Source organism: Phalacrocorax aristotelis, chromosome 6, assembly GCF_949628215.1.
Source record: "Phalacrocorax aristotelis chromosome 6, bGulAri2.1, whole genome shotgun sequence".
Lineage (NCBI taxonomy): Eukaryota > Metazoa > Chordata > Aves > Suliformes > Phalacrocoracidae > Phalacrocorax > Phalacrocorax aristotelis.
This window is the reverse complement of record NC_134281.1, coordinates 58,352,324-58,379,221: the sequence shown is the minus strand read 5'-3', so window position 1 is coordinate 58,379,221 and position 26,898 is coordinate 58,352,324. Positions and strand designations below refer to the sequence as shown.

Sequence of the window (26,898 nt, the reverse complement as noted above, 5' to 3'; positions counted from 1 at the left end):
TTTTTCACGTCTGTTCTGGCAAGAAAATAATTTGACACTTCAGCATTTGAAGCATTTCAGCTACTACTGCAGAAGCCAGTTCACTTAGCACAGAAACATACAGACGTGTGAAATTAAAATCAAGTATCCCTGACATTTGCTAAACAGCCTCAGTAAAGGAACGGTTCTTCTACGCCCACTTTTTGCCACTTTTATGTGCTAAGGTTGCATGTTCTCAGAGTTGTGTTCGGAGCTTGTTGGAACTCACCAATGCAAACTTGTCAAAATACAGTCTTATTTTCATGATGGGAGGTGGGGAGGGGAGTGACTGATTGTAATACAGGGTTATAAATTGCTGTTCGTTAGGAGGAAGCCAGTGAAATTGAGTAGATTATCTCCAGTGTAGTTAAATATCACATAGGGGGATAGATTTCTAATGCTCACTTGCATATCCAATGTAGAGAGGCGTTTGATGTAATGAGCTTCTCAAATTGGGTTTAAGGGAATAGACAGGGAGGACAGTTCTTCCTCCCACCATCGTCTTTTTCAGTATTAAGGCAAAGAATTAACTTTCCTATGCTTCAGTCCAAATAGACATCCCTGAAAGATGCATCAGCCAAGTGACAATCGTGCTTTGTCAATAAACCACTCCTAGATTTACATGAATTTCAAATGAATTTATGTATTCTGTGATTCTACTGAGTATTTGTCAGTTTTTGGGGAACGTGCATATTCATTTTGCAAGGTTAAGTTATTATATATATAATATACATTTTATTTATATATATATAATAACCGTGGCAACTAAAGCACTGACTGTACAGAGTTGCCAGCTGAAGGTATAAGTTGACAGACAGTGGCACATCTGTAGAGAAGTTTGTAGAAACAGCAGACGTTTTGGGTAAGCAATAGTCTTGCTGCCCAACCACTATTTTCACAACATTGTAACAGTCTTGGGAAGAGAAGATTTAAGAAGGGCTTTGAAGAATAGAGTTTTGGCTCTGGGAGTCCTAAATGTTAATGAAAAGAAAGGAAAAAGAACGCGGGTGCCTAGTCTGAGCTTTTGAACGGGTTCTAAAGACCAGTACTGTACATGGTGCAGAAGTAGGAATTGATTTGGAAACTTTAGAAAAATGGGGTAGATTTCCTGCTGTGATAGTTAAAAATGGAGCAAGTGGGAAGATGCAGAAGATTGAAGCGGTAAAAGTAAATGGCTGAAACATCTGTGTAGGGGCATTCTGAACAAATACAAATGGGTTGAGATTTTATTTAATTTGGAGAAAAGTACATTGTATCGTTTCTTGAGTTTTAATTACTGAAGAATCTCTACTGTTCTTGTGTGAACTGCAGGTCATTACACAGTTAGTCATGGCAGTTTGCACTTGTTTCCACTGGTGTTTGAATGAGTCATGTCCATGGTGTTGTGCAGCTGTAGACAGAAGGGTGGAATGGCCTTAGGAATGTAGTAGGAGTGTGTGTGTGAAGCAGGAGCTGCTGGCGGATAAAATCACTGGGTCTTTTACTCCAGTTTACAGTACAAATAACATCAGTCTGCAGTACATATACCTAAACACAGTATGTCTAGCATGCTCAAACTTGCACCTTCATACTTTAGTAGTAGTGTATTTCATTAATCTACATAGATGGAGAGATTTCAAAGACACAAATTGAGGAAGGCATTTGATCCCATCTGGTCTCTTTATAGCCGTTCTCTCTGTGTAAGCAGCCATGCAACAGCTTGGTACATTTTCAGTTTCTCGGCCTCCCTTTGAGCTTGTGTTGTCTTCACTCTGATTTGGTGTTGGCCCTTTTGAGAACATTGTTCTTCTCAGGATCACTCTTTCAACATAGTAGAAAGGAGATGCTTTTGAAAATGTCCCCAACAAAGGTCACTTCAAAATAAACAAAGAAACGTACTTTCATACATCAAGTACTGGCAATGGGTCCTAATGTTTTTCCCACAAGTACATTTATAAACGTGTGGAGTAGCGCAAAGCTGCTTCAGGGCCAGTCAGCAGCTCCCATCGCTGTAAGAATATCTGTATGATAGTTGAATGATGGTGAGAATTTGGGCATCTCTGATAATACTCTTGTGTCTATGCTGAAATTTTGTTACAGTTATCACAACTAATTTATAATTGTGAGTGATATGTCTGTGAAGACGCCAGAGGCCTGGAGAAAGCAGATGCTTAATATGACTTAGTCTGTCAAGGTCTGTATGTTGCAGGATTCTTTTACGGCATTAGTGATGAGAGGAGGTAACGTACAATTGTTAGCAGAAAGATGGAGGTTTTCATAGGATCAACGGCTAAAGATTCCAGGATATCTGCCTAAAGGTTCTTTATTGAAGCAGTCCTATAGAGAGCTTTTGCACAAACCTCGGAGTCTGGAAAAAAAAAAAGACTGGCAGTGAGTTACTAAGATTCTGGCTGTTCTGCACCCATTGAACCAAATAATTTTTGTTGTGGTTGAACTTCAGGATTCGGCTTTTCAGTTGTAGCATTGATTATAGGTACATAATAATTTTATCAAATATTTTTATGAGTGACTAGTTACTCAGACTTCAGTGTTTTCTTCATTGGATTTTCATATTTGGTTGCTCATTGTCTTCAAGTCAATGCAGGATTTGAAGTTGGCAGTTTGGTAGTATTTAGTTTGTCATACCGGAAGTACAGGTTGACAACTTCAAAAGGCATTTTTTTTAATTCTTCCGACACATTTGGCCATTTCGCTGACATTTAGAACGTTGGGAAGTGGAAGAATAGCATCCAGTAACATCTGATTTCTGTTCCCTTTTGTCATCTCAGTCAGCTTTAGCTGTATCTTGAAGGAGTCTACATGTAATGCTAATCCCTGTTTTCTGAGGTTATGTTGGTTCTCACAGGGTTCAAAGGTGTCAGTACTTGCTTATAGACAGTCACTTCTGACCAGTATGACACCAATCTCTTTGTTGTTGCAACAGGTTTTATTTTGGGGGAAGAAGAGGGGAAGCAAAGGAGCAGCTCCACTTTTTCTGTTATCTTTTTGTGGGGTTGCTGGAGCTCCATGCCTGACTTTGAAGCTCTGTGTATTTTCTTGGCAATATCAGTAAGAAACACATACATTAAAAAAGCCCATAATTCTAATAAGAATCTTGTAGCTGGACTGAAAAGAAATTGAAATAATTTCCAAGGACTAGTAGGGAGAGATTAAAGGGTTACAAGTCTGCAAGATCAGCCAGCAGAGAGGAAAGTGTTGTCAGATGTCAGTAGGGATGCTCTAGAAAGAATGTGCTTCTGGCTAAGACAGCCTCAGGATGGTGAAGGTTAAGAAGATAGATTGTGATGACTAACTGCTTTCTTTTAGTGATGAATTATTACTGGAGGAATGCTTATGCTACTACAGTTTCCACGCAGACCTTACGCCTGTGGAGGAGGGTCAACAGAGGGCTTTACACTATGGAGAATGGCTTAATTACATGTATCAAGTCAGGCGTGTCGTGTGTCGCCCCACACCCCCATCCCCCCCCCCCCCGCCCCCCCCCCCCCGGTAAACAAAGAAATGCTGGAAGGGGATTTTGTTTTGTCATGAAATGAGGTGATAGTCTGGCAGCAATGGGAATACTCCAAATGGATGTGGGAGTATGTTTGCATCCCTTAAATTCTTTTCTGTGATAGAACTTTAAAAGAGCATGAAATCAATACTGTGTATTCTACTGCAGCCCTTACCCTTAGCTTGAGGTGTTCTGAAAAATTCCCTATTCCAGGTGATATCTTTCTGCATTAAATGTGGGTTTTTTCTGAATTGAAGTAGGGCTTATCTGACTACTGGGAAGCCAAAAAGCATACTAAAACCTGATCTGTGAACCCACAGTTAACACAGCAATGGTTGACTTATGTGCAGACTCTAATACATACGTATCGTAGGTAAACAGATGCAAATGAACACAACTGTAAAGTCAAACTTATTATGAAGATAAACGTTAACATTACTTGAATGTAATAAAATCTGATGAAAGATTAAGAGCTTAATATTATTGCAGCAAACCTTCAGTTGAATTGTTTTGAGAGATGGCAGAGTCTGCAAGTCCCTTTCATCTGATCTGGAAGTTACCTGAAAGTATTAATTTTTTTCTGTGGATCATCTAATACAAGAAGTGAGATTATGGGTTCACCATTTTTATTTTAATTCTTTGAGAGAGAAAATGGAGAGGAAAATAAATGCTTTGTATTCTTAGGTTCCTGATATTATAGATTTCCTTTGCTGGAAGCATATGGCATAAAAGAGCACATCATCATCATGAGTTAGTTTTGTGATTTAGTTATTTGGATAGTTCCTAGTTATTTGGGCTACCTCCTTAATCTGTTTTTCTGCATATAATATGGCAGTATTATGGAGGAGTCAAACGATAGGAAAATGCAGTAGTTAATCTTTACTGTTAGTTACTATACAGCAGTTACCATTCGTTGGAAATAACTTCAAAAAATTTGCTCAAAGATGAAGACTTAGGCAGTAAAGGAAGATGGGGCAGGAGGGGTCGATCTGGTAGGAGAAGGGTATTTGAGGTGAATGGGGCTACAACATAAATCTTTATGTATAGCCTGCGCTTGTGGCGAATTTCAGGGTTTCCTACATTTTGTCATGCAACACCCTACCAGGTTAACTATTATAGTACTTGTGAAGAGATTTGTTACACCACGCATTTTGTAAAGCCAAAATTTTCAAACCACTTTTGTCATGTGGATGATGAAGGAAATGTAGGTCACTTTCCCCCCCTGTCTTCTGGTTTTCCTGCTTTACATAGCAGTAATTAGACTGTTTTGTCTTAAAGCTTTTCTACGTCTTTAATTTTGCTTTGGCTTGGTCTGTCCTAAAGACCTTTTGTCTTATACCTGACAGTGGGAACAGCAGAGTCTGTAGCAAGGCTAGTCTGCAGGAGTGGAGTTTGTAAATGCAGACCGTAACAAAATGTTCTCACTGGCGAAGTAGGCAAGTAAAACAGTTGTTAGCCTTATTGCTCAGGTTTGTTCTTTTGGACTGTGTTGCATATACAGTGCTGGTAGACCCTTTGTCCTGAAAGATTCCACGGGCAAGCAAAGAACTAAACTGCACGGTTTTTCAGAAGCATTTGGTACTGGCACAACTTCCCACAGATCATTTGAATTGAGAAGAGTTCAGCCATGCTTAATGACTTCACTGAACTGATTAAGAAAGGGATTTTTTTTCCCCAGTCAAACTGTAAAGTGTTGAGAAAGGAGACTTTTTTCCTGTTTAGAAACTTCCTTTTTCTTTTTTCTCTGTGCTTCACCCATTTTTTTCTGATATGCTTGTATGTATTTCATGTGCATACTGTTACCAAGCTGCCCCTTTTTTGTATACTGCCTACGAAAGAGTTTCAAATGGTCCAAATTCCATATCCATTGAATTTGGCAGCATTGTTGTTATTTTTTAAACTAAGCTGGGAATGGAACTTGGCCCTTGATGAATATTGGGATAATGTGAAGCAGTAAGGCATGACACAGCCTGAGCAGCTCAGCATCGTCACTTATGGGCAGCGCTAAGAAGTGGGAGGGCTCTGTTTTGCCTCTGTAGGTATTCTGGATTAAAAATTGTTAGGGAACCAGACTAAAAACTGAGTATAAAATAATAACTTAGTTTCAGGTGATATCCAGTTACGTTCAAAACAACACAGGGAATTCAGAGACTGTATTCTGGGTTGGTTGATTCCAGTGTAATCCAATTCCTGAAGCTGCTTATTAGGTTTCTGGTGTTACATCATCATAACAACTTTCAGCAAAGAGGATTCTTTTTCTAATATGTCATCGCAAGTTCCGTAGAAAGCATCCAATCATGTGCTGCAAACTGTATTAGCCTGCTAGTTCTCAACCAAAAACAAATATACAAAAACCTTTGAAAATATATGTTTATTTTTAATTATTGTTTTGGAAGGAGCTGTAACTGATCACAAGGCTCTTCACTTAGGCTTCTGTGCCCTTTGCCATCTGTATGTATAGAAGACCTGCAAAGAGATCTTTTCTTTCTAAAATAGGGCAATGACTTGATTATCTGTCTTTCAGATAACTGTAATGTTGAAATTTTTATAATTTTGAGAGCTTTTTAAAAGAGTACAAGAACCATGTTTATTTTTCCAAATGTAAAATAAAACATTCTACTATTGCAAATCTATGAATTCTTTGCTTTGTTTATATAACAAGTGAATGTTTTACTTTCTATTTTCTTGTGTTAGCAATGTCCTCTCAATGCTATCAGTAAGAGTAGCTTAAATGGGAAAACATACAAGCAAAGAAATAAATTTGGAAGCCATTGGGAGAGCTCTCAAATTTATTTCAAATGTTTTAGGTGGTATTTTCAGACATCTGTTGAAATGTCAAGATTGGTTTTGCTTTGCTTAAAACTCTATAATTAATTTTATTTCCCAAATTAATTACTAGTGGCTTCACTACCTGACCTTCTGTAAGAAATTAGTGATTTATATGTTTGTTAAAAGTTAGATAGCATAGGCTGTCTAGCTCTAACACACAGCTTTTAATGAGGATTTTACCATGACCTAATAGCCTGTTGCTTATGTGAATGCATCTCTTCAGTGTGAGATTATATTTGGACTCACCATTTGACTTTTTGTTTTTGTGTTCTTTCTTCCTCCCTCCTTGCTCCATTTTCGTCCAGAGATCAGAATATTCTGGATCCTGCTTTGGAATATGTTAAGGTAAGGTACCATTTCCTACCCTCAAAATATTTTACTGGGTATGTAACCATCACTGCCAGAGCATTTACAGTCATTTGCAGTTAAATAGTGCTTCTATCTTTTGCTAGAGAAAAACTAATTATATATGTCTGACTGTTTTCTGTATGCCTCAGTGAAATACTTGTGGGCATTGTGCTTTGGGGCTAGGTCACATTTTTATATTTGGGCCTCTTCTCAGTTACGTGGTGACTACCTATGATCTTGCCTTTGTTAACAGATTGAAAGAATCCATATTTCTTGCTTATGGATTTCTGGGGAAGTAAAGGAACACATCTGAAAAGATCATAGAAATGTCAGATTTAGCAATATACTTACTAACATTACAGTTAAAAATGAATTTCTGGCCTGAAAACTAACTGGAATCCTGGCAAAATTGTATGTTCTGCTTTCCTTTTGTGTAAGACCGGAGTGCTGAAAAAATATACAAATGTGTGTTTTGTTAGAGTAAATAAAAAATACTCTGGAGCATTCATAAATTTTATCCAAAAGTCAGTCCTGGATTTGCAATGTAAAACTTTGGAAGAAACTTTAGGGATGTGATTCTGTACCGAGGGTCTCTTGCAATGCAGTAATTTCCTCTGAATTAGTACTTTTCAACACGTTTCATTTAAGCGAATAGCATTTCTCAGAACATTGAAAGAACCTGGCTTGTATGCCGTGTCTCTCAACAATGGGCTGCTTTAATTGTTGGGCTATGTTTCCTGTCTTTCAGAAGACCGTAATCTTCTGAGAGGCGTCTGATAAACATAAGTTATCCACGAATGTAGGATATTTGTGTAGCTATTCATGCAGGCAGCCTGAATTTCTCAGACACCTGAATTTCTGTTTCAGGTTACAGTTCAGGTGAGGAAGAAACTGATGCTAGAATTCCCTCTGTGGGTGTTCATAGTTGAGGGAAATGGAGAGGTGCCCAGGTTAGGGTTCAGGCTGATTGAAGAAGTAAACTAGGAGAGTGTAATGCAGTGTTGAGAGGGGACTGCCAAAATGCTGAGAATTAATTTGCCTGAAAGGAAGGTCCTCTGCTGGACTGTCTACCTAGGATTGGGGTGAAGGTAGGAATTGTGGTTTGGAAGAAGAGAAGGGGAAGAGCAGAACGTGAAGGTCCATGGAAAAGGGGCTGCCAAAGGACTCTGAGGACTGCTGCTGGAATTCCGCTCTAAACAGTTAGCTCAGTGTTGCAGGGTCCCTGGCCTCAATCTCAGCGTAAAGCTCGGATATGGTAAAATAGCAGAGATGGAGAAAGCCAGGAGCCTTCTGAAGAGTACTGTAAGAAGAGGGGATGCCAACGGCAACAAAGTGGTGGACATGTTAATTGCTCTATTTAATTTACTGTGTATCTTGCACTATGCTGTACAGAGTATGTTGTACAGTTTTAATAATATGGCCAAGTAGAAAGGAGACGTTTCATGTGCCAATTCATCAATATGTGTGTCTTGTCTTGTTGCAGCAAGTTTTATATTATAAATGTGGTTTCTGATCTTTTCAACTTTTCTAGTAGAAGCTTGTCTTGGACTCTTGTCAATAGCAGTGGTGCTAAGCTTAGTTATTAAAACTTTGATGTCGGGGAGGAAAGCCTGGGGAAAAGAGACTTAGGAAGGAGAATACAAGGGTTACCATCCCCTTCTTTTCTCCTTCCTCTTTCAGTTTTTCCTGTCTGTATCCCTACCTTTACTGAACTGTGAGTTTGGTCCCCAGTTCAGTGGTATTATAACAGGAATCCTCGACAAGAAGTCTTAAACTACAACTTTGAAAAATACACAGAAATTGCTTTCTAATAAATATAGCCTCCCCCAACATTTTTTGGCGGTAAAAGTCCAGATTACTAACAAAACTGATTCCAGAAATGTATTCTTATACAAAAAAAATCATCAGTAATGCCAAATAAAGGAGAACTCTCATCAAGAATTTCTTGATCGGTTTGACTGTAAAAAATGTGCCCGAATTCATTACAACAGGATCTTAGAATCCCCTTTGTTGGCATAAGTTTCAGCAAGTATGTGTTCATTGTCTTATATAACTTACCTTATGGTAACTATAATATTAATGTTAATAAATTTTCTAACTCCTTGAATAAATGATGTTGGCAGTGTTAAGTCAGGTATAAACTGCAGAACACTGACCTACTCAATTTACAAAGCTGAAAGAATAGATTTCTGTAGCAGCTCACTATACTGGTACCAGCATTGCCAGTTGCACAAGTCTGACATATAATGTGTGCATATTTAGTTTGAGCAAGCAGGGTTGGTGCCAGTTGGGTAGACTATGACAGATATTGCTTAAGTGGTGAAAAAATACCTTTAAATGAAGAAGAGATAGTAAGAGAAGAGGGAGAACACGAGTACTTTTAGGAATCCTATTTTGCTGATTCAGATACCAAAGTTCTGAGAGACAGAATATTTCCAATGGACAGGAAAACGTAGTTAGTATTGTCTCTAGGCAGAGAAGTATTGATTGACTGAAAACATACATAAATTTGAATATTAAGCATGCATGATGTATCAAGAGTACATCAAAACTAACACTAGAACAAGATAATTGTGCACAGAGTCTTGATATTCATTCTTATTTCTCTCATCTTGCTGGTCAGACTGTAAAGAGAGGAGAGACTTTGGATTAATTTGCCTTACAAAAAATTGCATTATCTTGAAAGTAGTACATAGCACCGTATTAGGGTAGTCTGGCTGCTGCCTACCCAAGAGTTACGGTCCCAAGCAGAGTGTACTGTGTCAGGGCCCTGAGGGCACTACTTGGCCTTAAGTGTCCTGACCAGCCTCTCTTGGGACCTCCACCCACACCCACTAAGAGCTCCGTTTAAGCTCAGGCTGGGGCCTTCAGACACTGCCTGAGCTGTGTCTTAGGTGTGCCTGCCCCTAGCCCTGTTCTGAAGTGCTGTGTGGGGAGCCCGGGATGGACCTTGGACCTGGCCTGTTACCCTGCCTTGCCCGAGGCTCACTGGACTGTGGTAGGACCTGTTGGTGTCATTACCCTGCTCGGCGTGCTTGTGTCTTGGTGCCGTGGGACCGAACTTTGTTGGTGAGTGCATTGCTCACCCTGTGCTCCCAGATCACCTTCTCTCAGGGAGCAGCCCCACTCTTGCAGCTCCCTGATATGCTAATTGTAGCTCGCTGTTTTGAAAGATCCAATATGATCAAATATTTGCCATCCTCATAACTGCTTCACTTTATCAGGCTGCTCAGGCATACCTCACCTCCTTCAACTCCAAGAGAAGCAGCTAGTTTTAAACTAGCTAGATTCACAGTGAAAGGAATATCATAGCATTTATTGTGGCAGCAGTGACTACTAGCAGGCGTTGTTGTATCGGGCAGACACCGATGATAAACTTAGAAGCTGACTATATCAATTTGCTTTTTATACAAATCTTTCCTTGCTGGAATCTGGTGACTAAAAGTTATCTAAATAATTCCTTGTATTTAAAAATCCTCTGGACAGCAGAAAGGCAAAATGAGGTTTTTTCCTCCTGTTTTATTCTGTTCAAGATGCAACACAGAAAGCACTGGTTATAAAATTAATCCTCTGAAGGTGTTTGTTTTATTAAGAGAATGCCCTGTATAGATGAACTGTCATTTCTAATACTTGAATCTAAACTATAGCTCACAAATGGCAGTTTCCTGTGTTTTGAATATTGGCGTATTAGTTCATTCACTATATAAAGAGAGCTAATTATGCAAAAGCAAGCTCTAAGAAAAAAAAAAAAGTACTGATGTGCTGGAGTCTGAGTACTGAAGTGTCCATATGGCTTCAACCCTTCCTTTGTCTTCACAGTGGTGCTGAAACCATGGTCACAGTTAAATGGCTCTTTCAAAAACCCTTTTATGGTAGAAGAGAAAACAGGCCAGACTGCTTTGAGTCAGGCTGCTAACGAAGCCATGAAAGAGATTTACAGACACAATAGCACGTTGTACATTCTGTGAGATTTTTTACAAGTTTCATGAGCCAAATAATAGATCCATTGGTAGTCTCAGCAGGTCCTTCCCACACCCTGAGTCTGCACATCCACAGAACAGACTCCTGCAGGGGAGAAAGGATCAAGTGCTGGCAGCTTTGAGTGTGTCAGAGAACTTCTTGTGAGACGTTTTGATCAAATTCATGTGAACTAAAGATAGCTTTCTGTCCCATTCCTATTCACTCTAAATACTTTAGGATCTTTTAATAGAAGTCTGTGCTGTAGTCATTAAGGCTGTATCAGGGTGGAAAGAAAGAAAACCAGGTTTTTCTCCTCCTTTCGTGGAAACCTTTTCAGCATTTCCCATGGAAATAATGCTAATAATTAAAGAAATACTTACCAGTGATGAGTTGATGAGTATTATTATGGCCTGCGGTTTTGGAGTTGTATTTTAATCCATTAGGGGAAAAATTACAAAAGTTATGACTGATTGTCTGCTCAGCATGGTCATGAAGGACGTTTATATTTAGATTCAGACTTGAAAAAACTGTCACTGGTCTAAGGAGGTTACAGCTGCAGAAAAACATTATTCCCTTATGAAGTTCTACTGAAGGATTCTTGTTTGTCTCAGCCCCATACTGTTCATTATTTCCCTAGTTTTACTCCTCCTTGATTTTGTTAGAAAGCAAACTGACATAGACATTATTGTCATTTATGGTGGCTTTTGTGAGTTCCAACTGAAAATAAAATTCTGATGACATTCCAATGTCTTGGTCATCACCTGTAGCTTTGCAAGATAAGAGAGTATTTTGTGAGTTTAATTCAACTTTAGGGAACTGTTATCAGGTGATGAGGTTTATTGATACAGTTTGTATAGTTCATTGCACAAATTCATAATATTGTGGATGCCAATCGCTATGCAGTAGTGGGCGTTTCTCTCATCATTCTAATGGCTGTGCCAAGAAGGTAACATGGTAAGGGTGCTATCAAAAAAGAAGTTTGTATGTGGGTATGTATGTTTGGGAAAGTTTAGAAAAAAATCTGTGTCAGCATGACAAGTAGTCATAGTTTGGGAAAGACTTCTTCCTGATGATGTTGACGTTTCATTGCAAGGAACCTTTTTTAGACCTGGAAATATATTAGAGAGATCCCTGCCCCACTGGAACAGTTGCCAGCAACAGCATATACCTGTTAATGAGCTGCTGCGTATCACTCTCCTGTGGAGACTTGCCTGTTGGGATGCGAGTTGTGACTTGTGAGCAGAAAGTTTGTTGGGTTCCAGCATTGTCTGACAGCATTATACATTAAGTATCTGAACTTGGAGGAAAGCCTGACACTAAGGCACCAAATGATCAGAAGGTTATTTCTGAATCTGTAGCTTTTAAATTTTTTTTTCCCCACCCCTTTTTGCAACTGCAGCAAGGACAAACAGCATCACAGGAGGTGGGATTGTCAGACGGAATGTATTTTGTTTATGAGGGAAGGAGTATGCCCATACAGGTGACTTTGATCTCTCTTTGTCATTATGGATTTGACATCCAACTCAAAGGTCATTATTGGTGTCAGTGATACTTACCTTTTTTCCATGTTTCCCTGCTTAGTAGGAGCTGAAACTTCACCAGCATCACTCCACAGCAGTTGACTTTTATATACAAGCTGTATAATTCAGAAAGATAAGATCCTGTTAGAGATAATTTGATGTTAAATACATGTATTTATCTGTCTCGCAATGAAAACTCAGTTTTGATGCTTGTTGGGTAGTTGCTAGTGATACACTGCCCTCTCCTGGAGAAAAAACCATAATTTTTTTCAGTCAAGTCATGGCTATTAAAATCACATTTTTCATAATAATTTCATTGTAACTTTCATAGAAATAAAAAATCTGTAGCCTGACTATTGGAAGTTGATTGTTTTTTTTCCTCCAGAGGCACAGAATGGAGGGGAAAGATTTCCCACCACCACCACCGTAAAGTTAACAGAAGTAGGTCTTGGAGGGAACTTTCTTTGTCGGGGTGTCACTGAGATTGTTAGAATAGATGTTCTGATGTGTTCAAAACCTCCAGCAGAGATTCCGTAGCCTCCCAAGATAATCTGTTCTACTTCCCAAACTAGGTTAGTCTAACAGTCTTTTCATTGTTACTGTGGAAAAGTTTTTCCTCAAATGTGGTATAAATAATAATTTTTGCACATATAGGTGATTTAGGTGAGTTTTTTGATTTTGGGGTTTTTTTTTGTTTCTTTGTTTGTTTGTGGGTTTGTTTGGGTTTTTTTGTCCATCTGTCTTCTTTTTGTTACCTTGATTTAATTTTCTAGTGGGATAAGTTATGGCTGTTGCAATAAGTTGGACAAATCACCTTGTCTTGTACTTTAAAATCCTGTTTTGTTAGTAGTCAAGTTTCGAGGCGTAGAATTTTTTCCTCAGCCTTATACCAGGCTTATTTCTTACAACATGTGCCCTTTCTTTAAAAAGAAGGGGCAACTATTTCCTTAAGTATCTTTGATAATTATTCCTAAAAGCTTTCAGCAGCTCAGGAAAATTGCAAAGAAAGACTGAAGGAGTTACATATGTAGTTGAAATTCAGCAGCTCTCAAGTAGTTAATTCCCCTAAAATAATTACAAGAATCTTGCCCTATTTATTTGGAGCTAATGAAAACTTGTTTTGTTTGATAGAATACAGCTATCCGTAATTAGTGATGGAAGCTCACACCCAAGTGTCAGTATTTTCTCATGTTGAGTTTTGTTTGACCAACAGGCTAGTTCTGAAAAGATTGTTGAGTCAGCAGTTCTGTAACCTTTTGGGTACACAGTGATGAATAAAATCTAAGCTCGTCTTTGCAGTAAATATGCAGGAAGTATAATTCTACAGCTCTGCAAGACAATGCACTTTTCAGTCTGCTGTCCTAGTTCATGTTTTCCTGGAAGAGAGATGCCCAAGTTTAGCCTGTTACTGTTTGGGGCTTTTTGTTCTTTCCTAGCCCCTGATTCTTGAATGACCTGATTAGCTCTAAGATCTAGGGGGGCTTGTGGGTTGATTTTTTTGGTTTGGTGTTTTTTACTTTTGTTTTAAAGCATACTGTGAAGAGAGGGTTTTTTTTCTTTTTATATGATAATCCTCATATGAATTCAGTCAGGTGGATAGTGGCTTTCTGATTATTCTGGCCTTTGTTGTGAAGTCATTTAGCAGTGGCTCTTGCATTCCCTTCTGATACTGAAATTGAGTTTAGGGTATTTTGCTTATGGAGCATCTTTTGTAATGCTAAGTGTGCTTTGATAAATCTAAACTGCTGATAATTCTTGGAGCAGCATGCATTCTCTCTTAGCAGCCTGCTAAGTGTTAATCTTACGTCTGTCCTATCATGAATTTGACCCTGTTAATGTCAGTATTCTACTTCTTGTATTATTCCTCATTAACCCTTAAATAGCATCTGGAGTCATCAAAAGTTGCTACGTGCACTAAGATTGCACTGAGCTTTGAGTTGAAAACTGCCTATAAAATTACTTTGCACTAATTTCTTTGGCACCAGTAGTAATACTAGTGGCAGTAGATATTTAGTTGATCTTTTCAAAATCTTTGTTAGATGATCAGTAACTACTATCAAGCCTTATTCACAGATGAGGAACATAAGCTGGAGAGGTCTGAATCTGAAGCACAGGCTAGAATTTTTGAGGTACAAAGAAATATTCTTATTTTGTTTCCAGTGATTTTGTGAAACTTTAAATGAATTACCCTTCCCCCCCCATTACCCAATTTTTTGCCTAAAATATTAATGTCTGTGGCTGTCAAATACTGACAATTATACATTGATAATATCCCCAAGTCAAAATGACAGTGTCAGTGAATGCAAATACTAGTAAATGGTGATGTGTGTTTACTTTTCACAAAAAGGAGAAAAAACAGGTGGTTTTTACTTTCAAGACATTGTCTGGTTCACCTTGATTTGTGATCCTTTTTCATTGCAAACAGAGTTATTGTATGTTCTACCAGATACTGTGACTGTTGAAGTGACTGACCATTTCTGACAAACAGTGCTTTCCTGCACTGAATTAAGCCAACATGTAATCCTGGACCCAATCCACTGCATTGCAGTAGGCGCTGTTTTGCCTCATTTGCCAGAAAAGAACATGCCATTTTCCATAAAAGTGGTACCTGTGCGGAAGAAAGAAAGAGAGGTACTGAATTATAATATTGCCATGACTAATTTTTTCTACCTCGTCTGTAGTAAACATTTATCTATCTTGGTAAGAGCAACCCCATGCATAATGAAAAATACTTGAAGATTTGAGTGGAAACTAAGCACTAAATAGCATAAAACTTGATCTACTTGTAAAGTGAGTTTGGTTTTTTTCATTTTCAGTTTCTGTGCCAATACTTGTGTCAACTGACACAAAGAGAAGAAAAGGATATATCTTTTTCTGTGTGATGGCATCAGCTGGAATGCTTACAGCTTACAGTAGGCTTTTATATACTTATATGAGTAGGTGTGTATGTATGTAAAAGGTATGAGTGCCACAGAGAATTTTATTCCTTTTTATGTGAGGTATTTAAACTGTTAGTAACAGCAGAGATCTGACTACAGCCTGCCATCTTTTGTGTTGATCTTTTCTTAACTGTTGCTGAGCTGTGTCTCTTGTGCGGAATACTTATTTTTCCATTCATTTTGGGCTTTCAGTATTGTTCCACAGGAACTAGGCCTTAAAGATGATGGTTACTGATGTTGTTGGATCGTTTTTGTAATTTTGAAGATGGACTAATAACAAAAGCTGACTGAGACATGAAAATATTTATATTTAACTCTGTCACAGGAATGCCGTACTGAAGTTGATTTTTAAATGTATATAGGCATATGAACCACAAGGGGGAGCGAGTATATAGCTCGTGGAAGGCAGATTATTAAAGTATTTTGGGTACTCTTGCTGACAAAGCCCACGGAGGTAAAGCTCCTAATCTCTTGGAGCTGTGTTTATAGATAATAATTAGAGTAAAACTGGTACATTGTGTATGTCTGTACATCTTGCCTTTTTTTGGAGACGGACTGTTTAGATACAGTTTGGCCTGTGGAGAGGGCAGTCGAAGGAGAATCAGTACCTTTCAGTTGGGACACAAGTTATGAACATGTGCTGTCAAAGGAGCAGGTTTGTCTGAGATTTTTGTGTGTCAGATACTATTAGGAACTAAGCACCTACACAAACGGGGGAGTATAATGTTATGTTGACTATCTAGAATACACAGAGGTCGTTTGCCTCCATGCCCTCAAATCCTTCTGTTAGTAAAATGTGGAAAGGGAGATGTATGAGCTGAAGTGAGCTTTGCTGCTTTTGCATCATCAAAGCGTATTGTGCAAAAATGTAGGAGGGGGACAGGCCTCTTCAAACTCATATGTGCTGGTTAAAGACTTTTGAAAAACTGAGCTCTGACAGAGCCCAAGTGACTTGTGAGCTTTATTTTCAAGCGCTACATATTCAAAATCTCCCTTTGTATAAAACTGCAGTATTTTAGGGTACTCAGGAGTTTAAGATAAACAGCTGATTTTGAAATGCCTCCACTTACCCCCGTGAAGTAACAGAGTTTTTTCATCTTTGAATTGGTTTAAATCTCAGACAAACAAACACTTTACTTTGGCAGGACTGGGGAGGCTTTAAAAAACAAAAATCTAAAGTTAGTGATTGTGTTAATGGTGGTTACTTAATGAGAAAGAGCTCTTGTACACTGTCCAGGAAAGCTAAAGTTAGACTAGTGACTAAGTCCTTAGTAACTAGTAAACTAAGTCAGCAGGAAAGAGAAGAAAATAAGAGGCACGAGTTGTGAACAAATTCTGAACAAAAGGAAATTTATGCCTTTTCATATGTTCTCTCTTTTTTTTTTCCCCCCAATCCGAGGAGTAAATTGAAGGAAAGACGGGTGACATTACAAAATTGCTTCATGTTTGTACATGGGTTGGCAGACAGTAGATGGAGCTCAAGAATGCGTATACTAGTTTTTGGTAGGATATTTATATATTTATAAAACCTACTGGTGGCTTTTTAATAGGAAGATGGCTAGTAGGAAAACCAGGCCTATTGCCAGATGATATTAAAATTTGTATGTTTCAGTTATAAAAGATCAGATTTTTCAAATGTATTTGGATGTCCTAAAGTACAAATTAGGACCTAGTAGGAAGCTCATAAGCAGGTTGGGCACTAATTTCTTGTAGCTGCCAATCTGGGTTTTTATGAGTCAGATTTTCGAAGAGATTTATTCAAGCAGCATTGAAAACTAAATAGATGCAAATTCTGATTTCTCACTATTCCTGTACAGCTGCAGCTTATTTCTGACTTTGCCTCACAGAACTGTGATAGAGAAGAAGAAGAAATTATGTTGACCTCTCCCATACCACACCTGTGCAATGCAAACAAGTGTAATTACAGTTCCAGCTGCTGTATCTATTGATTTGTGATCAGAAGCTGCACCAGCAACAGCCTGCAGGAAGTGAGGTTTTAGAAGAGAATGTGAAAGAGTCAGGTCTGTTAAGAATTGGCACGGGAATGGTAGGACATGAGCTGGGTGGTGGGACTTTATGTGCCTATAGGCAGTTGAGTTAGGAACAGGTAAAAGTAAGCAACATTTTCTGACAGTGTTGTCATCTCATCCCCTTCCTTCCACTTGCTCTGCACTTCAGAAGTGTTCGGCTGTGAACAGTTGGGCACTAGCTGTATTTGGAGGCATTGCCCACCCAACTTTGTTAGAGGCTATCAGCCGGGTCTGAAGTGCTAAGACTAGATGGTAGTTGGCATTGTGAAGATGCTGTCTGCATGGACAATTTATCAGCTGTTGACCCCTGTTTACTGACTACTTCTTATGTTAAAAAGAACAAATAACTACTTACAGAGAAGAGTCTTACGTATAAAATGAAGAATGTTTCAGTCTGAAGATTTAAATACTTTGGTTTTCTTTTGGACTTTTTCTTTCAAATTTTATTTGTATTGTACTTCATTACACTACAGGTGGCGTTTTATAGCCATAGGCACCCACACCCGTAGTTCGATTGTGCATATTCACTGTGTAATCAGGACGTATCTGTACTCCTATGATGTCAGTAGTCTGGCGACAGTGAGCAGTATGCTCTGGATTGGCTGCGTGCTGTATCGAATCAGATTGATGTTGTTGACCCTTGTATGGTACACTGTGCTGTCTGTCGTTTACAGCTGGCTTTCTGCCTGGATTGTTTACTTTCATTTAGTGGAGAGAAATCTAAAGATTACATGTATTTCACTGATTATTGTTAGGCTGATTTAAACGCTTAAACGATTTATTGATGTAGTACTAAATAACAGTGGCAAACGTGCAGTGCCAGAGCTATCACACTGTCTTCCAGAGCTTTCTCACATACTCTTTCAGATTCCTTCCAGTAGTCTTAATTTTCATACTGCTGTATCACAGTGTCATGCAAAGGTTCTGGTTCAGGCTGTTAAGAGTGTGTCATCCATTCATTGAACTATGTGTGCAGAAGTCATGTTAACCTTTAATAAAGACAAAAATCCCATTAGTTTTGTTTTTTTTAAAAAAAGATTTACTGTCTAAATAAAGCACCCTCTTCCCTGCCAGTTATACTGTTGATAAAAAGTGTCAGCAGCTGCTGTATGAAATGGTACAGTATTATTTTTTAAGGTTCATTATTTCTGGCATTCTCACAGCATACATAATTTTTGATTCTTTACTTGCTCCATTACAGAAAGGAAGGAAGGAACTGGTAATTACCATTTGTAATTTATGCCCTGCTGTTCATGTTGAGCTGTGGATGTAACACTTAACTTTTTTTCACTGCTGCTTAGTAACAAGCCTTTCAAATGAAAAATAGACACGCCCACATTGAATACGTATGAGGCCAAATTTAGTTTCCAGATTGAGCTGTTCTATTCCCATGGAAGGGGGGAGATTGTGCCTGCAATCCAGGGAATCTGTTGAAGATATACCCATTATGTCGTTTTGCTCTCAGTAGGGAAAAGACATGGCGGGGAATCTAGGTCCTGTTGAAAAGGTTTGGGAAGACAATTCATATACAAAAAACTTCATTCTTTGCCTCCCTTGTGTTTTTACTACTTGTTTGGGGGGAAGGAGCCATATTGAGAACTATATCATTCGAACTAGATCAATAGTACTATACTGGTAAGTATCCCTGGGTAAATGAGTCATAGAAGATGATGCAAAACCAATAGGACTTTCTATAAGATTTGAATGTACACATAAAGTTATCGAGGCCTGGGGAGATATGCGTGTGTTAGCTAGTGAACTACAATAATGGCTGGATTTGCAATCTAGAACTTGACAAAGTAGGAAAACATGATTATATAAAGGATACTGCATTCTCTCTGTTGTCACAAGTACTGTATCATGCTACTACGAGGACTTGAGTGTTGGTTTTTGCTTTTTATGAAGTGCTTTGTGTTGAACTGTATTAGAAATGGCACTCCAACCCTCGATTTTTTTTGAAATCTGGGGGGTTTTATTCTTGGGGACGATTGAGGACCTTTGTCTAAATTCCAACGTAGGTTTACTTATTGCTAGGTCGTAATACTTCTTGTCCTTTTTTTTCCCTATCCACATAAAGAAGTCCTCTCCTTTTTGGAACTTACTTCTAACACTTTTCAGAGCAGAAGTGGCCCACCTTATTTCATATTGCTAAACCAGTTGGTTTCTGCTGCCAAAATAGACAGTTGTCCTAATAGCCCTTCTCATCACCTGCTGTAGTTTTGAGTTACTTGTCTTGATAGTTTCTGTTCATGGTATTCTACATGAAACCTTAGTGTATGGTGCAGTGATTCTAATACTTTTTGTCACCATTACAAAGCAGAAATGCCTTGACCGATGCATTCTTGAATTTCATTTCCCTTCTGTAAATTGGATTAGGATGTTACTATAAGAACTTCTTGATGAAGGTTCTTCAGAAATGCAGTCCTTGATGAGTTGTCCTCCCACAGTACAAAAAAACTCCAGACAAGAAGTCATAGTTTGAAGCTTTTGTGTTTGGAGTCCTGCAGGGTATCTTTGCATCTTCTCTGGCTACCTGCTAAAGTAATCCAATGGATTTCCTCAAAGTGGAAAAACAAATTAAAATAAGCTGCAGTGTAGAGCAGAGAGAAAAGGAGGATACTTTCACATTCTTAGTATTTCACCTACTCATTCATTGTCTGAGTTTGTCATAAACTACTTGGAGAGGCATTTCCGGTCCCCAGCTAGAGCAGGGCTTCATCTTCAAAGTCATTATTTTCAGCTCCTTTTCTGAGCCAGTCTTTCATCCTTTTTTTTTTTGCCAGGGTAATCACTTTTCAGTCCATTTAATGGTCTGAAAAGTGATTATTCCTACAGTTTTCTTTTTCTCAAGAGTCACAGGCGTAACATCTCCTACACATGGCCCAGCAGTCTGACTAGCTTTATGAACATTCTGGTTTTAGTCCTTAACTTGGAGCTAGGTACCTGCAAACCTCAGATGGTCTAACAGGTGAGAATCACCCTTCCTTTTCCTTGTTATCAAGACCGAGGTTTCCTTTTCTTTTGGCTAGGCTCTCCGTCCCACTTGCCTTGAAAAGCACTGCATATTTTATGTCGTTTCTTTGCTCAGTGCTGCTGCTTGGTTTATGTGCCAAGTCCCATTGCTTGATGCAGGCGCTGAGGGCACTTCACATTGTTCAGTCAATGTGGGAAGGAAGTACTCTATTATTAGGTGAGAAGTATTGCCTTGCAAGTAATACCTGAGGGCATCAATAAGCATTTAATATATGTGCCCTCCTAATTATGGAATATATTTGTTGCTGATGAAAAAGACAAGTAACTCTTCCTTTTAACCACTCCTTGCAACTAATTTATTCCTAATCTGAGATCTGAAATATCTGTGACTCCTGGACTTTTTGGTACCGTCCAAACCGCAAATGACTGATCTCTTCAAAGTTTCTCTCTGAAGTGTTACAGGCTTTCTTGTACCCCTCAATCCAGGGCATTTTGCTTCCTTTCACTGAGTCTGTTAACCGGTCTGCTATGGAGGTGAGGTCTTGTCTCTTAACAGCTATTATAATCAGCCAAGTCATTTGCCTTTTTTTGCTATCGTTCTTGAGAGGGCCTTGAGGTATGTAGGACAGATTCTTTGCTGATGAGTGGTTTACTGGTCAGAAAGCTATGGACTATGCTGGCTAGGAGAACACAATCACAGCATAAATAAAACCGCTGCTGTTTATTTTTACTTTGCCAAATCAGAGGTGTTCTTGAAGTCAGTTCGGTCTTCCTCTAGTCGTTTGCACAATCCCATGGGACTATGACCAAGCTAAAGCTGTCCACTGATAGCTTTGAATATTAAAGGTACCTTGGTTGCACCACTAATACTGACTATGCTGACAGTGTTGGTTTCTTGCTATTTTTTCCATGGACTGCTTGCCAGGAGCTTCCTAATTAAAAATAAACAGATTTATCATTTTCCTTGGTTACCTGAGCTCTAAGGATATAATTCTTATTTGAGTATGAGGAGTAACAGTCATCAAACAGTAATCAACTGCTTTTCCTCTTCATTATTTTCTTTTATATGTTCTGTGTATATTATTGATGATGCAGATAGAGATGTTGCATGACTGAGCTGGAGCAACCAATTAAGCCTTTATCAGCAGAGGGAAACAGTCAGGTCTTGTGTCTCATCAAGAAGAGAAGTTTGCTTTGAGCTGGTGGCTTAAATACATCTCTGAACCAGGGGGGATACCAAGATAGAGGAGCTAGAATTTCACTGGTGAGTGAAACAGATCACATGAGGATTCTGGCACTCTCTGTATGGCATGTTGGAAGCAAGCATGCCAGCAGCCACTGAATTGATAGTATCAGCTTCAGCTGTGGAAAGTGTCCCAGACTGATATGTGAGTAGGGGTTGTAGCAGCTCCGGCAGGCAGTGGTGATACTCAAGAGCTTGCTAAACCTCTGAAAACTGCTAATAGTGACTGTTTATCTTCAGTCTTGAGGAACCACCAACAACGGAACTGAAAATGCCGAAGGATTATAATGTTTTTCAAATGCTGATTGCAGCACTTTGCTGCTTTTATCATCGTAAGTCTATTATCAGAGTCAAGGTAGGTGCCCTTTTTCAATAACAGTAAATACACAGTGTGCTCGTCAGTAAGGCTTTTAGGTTTTGTTTCAGAAGTGTTTGTTTTTATATGATGGTTGGGTAGTGTATATTTCTGTTCTAAAGAACAACTTCAGAATTCACTGTTGTCTCAGAGAAAAGCTTGAACAACCTTCAGTTTTATGAGCCTGAAGCTGACTGTCTTTTTGTTTAGGCACAAAGTTAAAAAAGCCCTGGTCTGGGACTTGCTGAAGAGAATTTTAGTGAAGTTCCAAGCTTTCAGAATTTAACTGAGGAGACTGCTTTGTTCCCTGACCTTTTCACCTGCTTACTGAAAACATAGGCAATTGTGCTGAGGAGCTCAATTTTTTTAAATGCTTCAGACAATTTTGGACTTGTCCTTACATTTTAGAACTTTTTAAATTACAAAGTACACAAAATCATATGATCATAGAATGATTTGGGTTGGAAGGAACCTTTAAAGATCATCTACTCCAACCCTGCCATGGGCAGGGATATCTTGCACTATATGCAAAGAAAAAGCCTTTATAAAACATTTTGAGCCACACTTATGGAAGTCTCTTAAGTGACTTGGGAATTGAACTGTAATCAGGTGGGGTATCTAACTACTTTTGAGGATCTGCGACCTATGCCCAAGCTTTTAAATCTTTTCATTTAAGACTTATGCTTGATTTTTTTCTTTGGATAACAAAGTGTCAGCTCTGTAAGTCACTGTGTAATGCATATAGATTTTCTGGAGCACTTGCAATGAGGAAGGATGTGAAGGTTGCTACCTTCTGGCCTGTTGGCTTTCAAACTGTAATGGAAGCATTTGAAAGTTGGGATCAGGTGCCCCCCTTCTCTCTCCTCCAGTGATTTAGCCTTTTGACTGTCCACTTCTGAAAGTGGGGTTGTGTGGCTCAGTCTTTTGGACACCCTGGAAAAGTGACTCTGATCAGACTGTCTTCTCTTTCTCACTGGGACAAATGTCAGAAGTTATCATCAGAATAGCGAGCTAAAGATGTTCTCCTGTTACTGGAATTAATTTTAATTTTCATTCCGCTTTTAAGCATCAGGCTTAACTCCTCTGTTCTAAAACTTTAAAAATGACATTGGGTTTTATTGTTGGCTGTCAGAACAGTTATAAAACCGTTGTTCTTGACCATGCATGTCCTTTGTTTAACTTGGCATGAATTTCTAATACCTAAAATAACGGTGATGTTGTCATGGCAACTTTCCATTTAGTCTAATCCATATAGTCTCTAGAGAAACTGAAACATTAATAGTGTTTGCTGTATGGAGGGTAAAAAATAAAACCTTTTATGTAGAAACAAATTACAGCTGGGCTTTTTCAAAAATAAGGTTCTATTTAAAGAGATTTGCACCATTTAAAATAGATTTGAATGCATGTGTTCCAGCATGCAGATTTAGCATTAGTTGAATGATGAGCTGCTATTTTAAGAAGTTCTGATGGTAGGAAACTGGGGTGCATTTACTAAGCAAGAGTGACTCTAGGTATAGAAACAGCTGGTGGTCAAATCAAGTAAGGTCTGCACCTTGGGGCCAAATGATGTGCCTTCTGTGAAATGCCAAAGTGCCTAGGATGGTGTGAACACCTGAGCCCAAGTCATTGTCTTACCTAATTTGTGAAAAAATACCACCTTAAGCAAAGTCAGTTTGTGTAATTAGATGAGATTAATTCTTAGTTTTAATAGTAGTTACAGTTGTAATGAAATACCAAATTGATCCATAAATTAGCATGCTAAAGTTCACAGCTACCTCTGAGAGATTCAGGTTTTTTGCTGCACCAAGATAAATTCATTGTAATCATGTTGTCCAATTTAATTGAAAACGGTATGTGGCCAAGCTCAGAGATGCCTCGTCGTGTCCCCTGTCAAAGCACAGGAAACAGTACAGCACTTGAGCACTCATGTTTTGCTGTACTCAATTTTAGCATGTGAAATTAGGATATCAATAGCTGATGTTTGGTTTCTTTTCCTATACATTAATAGAAAATACAATGATCAGAAGACCTGAACTTGGATCAACTCATTCTTCAGTCATCGTGTCGGTACCTTTTACAATCCCATTTGGTTTTAATAGCTGATTACAGTTAGGGTCAGCTTCTACATTTGAGGAAAATAAGGGGAAACTTCAAAGCAAGAGGTTCCTGTTCGTGGTTAAAAAAAGAAAGTTAAGAGAAAATTCTAACTTGTGACATACCACTTCCAAGCCAAAATGTTGTTCAATTTTTATATTTTTTTGGAAGTTAAGAATTAAGTTAAGACTAAATCAGTGATAAATTGTGACTTGAAAAATGAAGAGGTCTACATTAATAAAGCTAACTTTGCCACAAGACTTCTTTTTTTCAGTTCTGGCTAGTTTGGTGGTCGTGATCAGAGGGAAAGACCTAGAAGTTCAAGTATTTTCATTCTTAATTCTCTGATATGATTCACCCTCAGCTGAAGCTGCGCAAAAGGGGAAAGCCGCTCAAATTATCAGGACTGCCAAGTTTTGAAACTTACAGCATGTTGATCTAGCTCATTACTGGGTAATGTACTCATGCTATGAATGTGGCATGCGTAAGAAGCCTTTTATAAGCAACCACTTATTGCGAGTGCCATCTCTTATCTTAGATGAATTGCACGTACTTTTTATAGATAGTGGATCTTAATTAATATTTCTTCAGTATGTGATGATCTAAATCTGTTTCACTGGCATCCTTGGGCTTCATGTATCCAGTTTCAGCATGTATGTGGAGGCAGTTGGATTTGATAACGTGAGTTCACAAGTCATCACCAGCCAGCATTATGAGTGCCTTTTTGATGTTAGATTTGTTGTTGTTGGAGAGGGCTAGACAGGAAAAGACTGACGTATCAAAATGATGTGAAATTTTGTATAGCTCCTGGAACTTTGATTCCCCGTTGTCTTGCCACTGAGTATCAGTTTTGATGAGTCGTATACTATATAACTTTTTTCAATTTCCCATGGTGATTTTAATGATTTGAATACAGTTTATCAAACTTTCACTGCAATATACTCTCTATCCTATATAGATGGCAGAGGGACGACTGGTGCTCTATAAGCAATTCCTGCTTGATAGGAATGGGAACATTCTCCAGTAGATATTTATGCATTTAACATCTTGGAAATATCTTTCATTTAGGTATTTCCCAGATTAAAACAAAAAACTTACCTAAACTTTAAAATCCTTTAGATTTGGTAGTCAAAATCCTTGGGGTCACCTAGAGAGGAGATTAGGATTAGGCTAACTCTAAACTCAAGATTTCTCAGGATCCATATTCCAGAAATGAGGCTGTCTTCCTGTCTTCCTAGCTCTGAATGCGGTCACCTAGAAAATTAAGGAATTGTTAGTGAAGTATTGTAGTGGAAGGTGGATGCAGAGTCCACTAGAATTAAGTCTTACCATTACCTTCAGTTAACATTAGACTGAACGTGATACTAAATGCCTTTTTTATTTTCCTCCTCCCAAACAAATATCTCGCTTACTAGTTAATAAAACAAGGCCACTTCTCTGTGAATGTCAGGCGGGTTATGTTGTTCATAGTGGCAGACTAAGAACATGCACGTGATAGAGTTTGTTTGATTTTAAAGAGCCATAACAGTTGTGATGGAATTTTTCTTAGTGATATGTTATCTTTTCTTCAGTAATCTCAAAAGTTGTCACCTGCTACAAGCGTGCAAATCCTGTGGCTTCAAAATTGCCATTTTCCTCTATTACTTCATCTCTCTGATTAGTTCAAGATTTCTCTCCTGTATCTTGGGCGTGGCAAAAGTTTATATATTATTTCGTTGATATGGCTCAACCAACCACTAGAAAATAAAAATAAAATCCTGCAGATGTTGGCAGTGATCTATGCAAAGAGACTTTTATCATCCGTTTTGTACCACCCATTACTCAACATAGCACTTGTTATAGTCCTGTGTGAACTTTGTGCTCTCTGGAAGGTAAAACTGCCTGTGAAGAACATTGCCACAGTTTTAGTTAAAAATGTCTGAGTTAATCAGAAAATGCTTTCCTGAATTTAGAAACTCCCCTTTTCCCATTAGTTCTTTCTCAAAATAACTATTTCAGAAATACTTTGTCTGCATGTTCCTGTCACTTTGTAAGTTCTTGGCCAGTGATACTACTTTTTTTGTAGAGGAGAAAATAAGGACTGACAAGCATGTTTTCAAACAAAGATGGAGAGTCAGGTCCCACATGGGTATTCTTTTAAATGCCTAGCACAAGTCTGTTGGTTTTGGTGGCTGATTAGTAGAGTTATAAGTGAAATACATTCTACTCATTATAAATAAAATTAAAACATAAATTGATGTAACTGTATATTTTAAAATGCTTGTACTCATAGTGCCAGGCAGGCAGTCTGATCAGGATCACAAGAGTGTGCTCTTAGAGACTTAAGGGGTCTCTGCAGCAGTGAAGTATATCTTAATCCAGAATTGGAACTTTGACAATAAAATATTCATTTTCTGTATGCACAAGTTGATTGCTCTCCAGTGGTTTGGAAATAAAAGAATTTCATGGATTTTTCACTTTTCCAGATGTTTTTAGTGTCCTGTGTCTATGCGTCCCCTCCCTTCTTTCTCGTTTCACATCTTTGTCTTCCCTCTTGGTATTTCCTGTCCCTGCCCCAGCATCCCCTCCACATTTTCTGTTCATTGGTCTTTCTGTTAAATTATCTACTTGGCTAAAAGCTATGTAAATCTCACACAGTTTAAGTTTTTGCTGAATGACGAAGTATCTCCTCATACATTTGGAGATTCTGTCGGACCTAGTGATGTTACAAGGTCAGAAAGTTGTAGTTCAGAGTTCACGGTACACTTAAGCAAAAACAGAAGGCCTCCAGTGTTGGAGAAAAGATAGATTGTGGAGAAAGCTATAATAGGTTTTATTTAGATAGATGCAGTACATTTATTAAAAGTTTAGGAAAGGTACTGGCTTGACTTACTTCTTCAATCAGATCCTGCTTTGGTTTTCACTGAGCTGTTCTCATTTATCCCTAATGATTTTCTCTCTCCTTTTTCTTTCTTTCTTGAAATCTCAAAGCATCGGCAAATAAGGTGGTTCCAAGGCTACCTTTTGGGCTAACTTAAATATCAGCTGGCAGAGCTGTGCAAAGCATCAGGAAATAATTGAGGTTGGATGGAAATGTGGCCACCTTTAGTTGTGTGT

The 26,898-nt window shown here is 38.5% G+C and overlaps 1 protein-coding gene across 3 annotated transcripts in view; it reads left to right on the top strand.

The window, feature by feature from the left end:
• BCAR3 (BCAR3 adaptor protein, NSP family member) overlaps positions 1-26,898 on the top strand; it is a 110,206-nt gene that overhangs the window by 66,336 nt on the left and 16,972 nt on the right. For all 3 annotated transcript variants that reach the window (XM_075098148.1, XM_075098145.1, XM_075098147.1), the window contains one exon: positions 6,646-6,685. In XM_075098148.1, the coding sequence (XP_074954249.1) occupies positions 6,646-6,685 (40 nt within the window). The remainder of the gene's footprint in view (positions 1-6,645; positions 6,686-26,898) is intronic.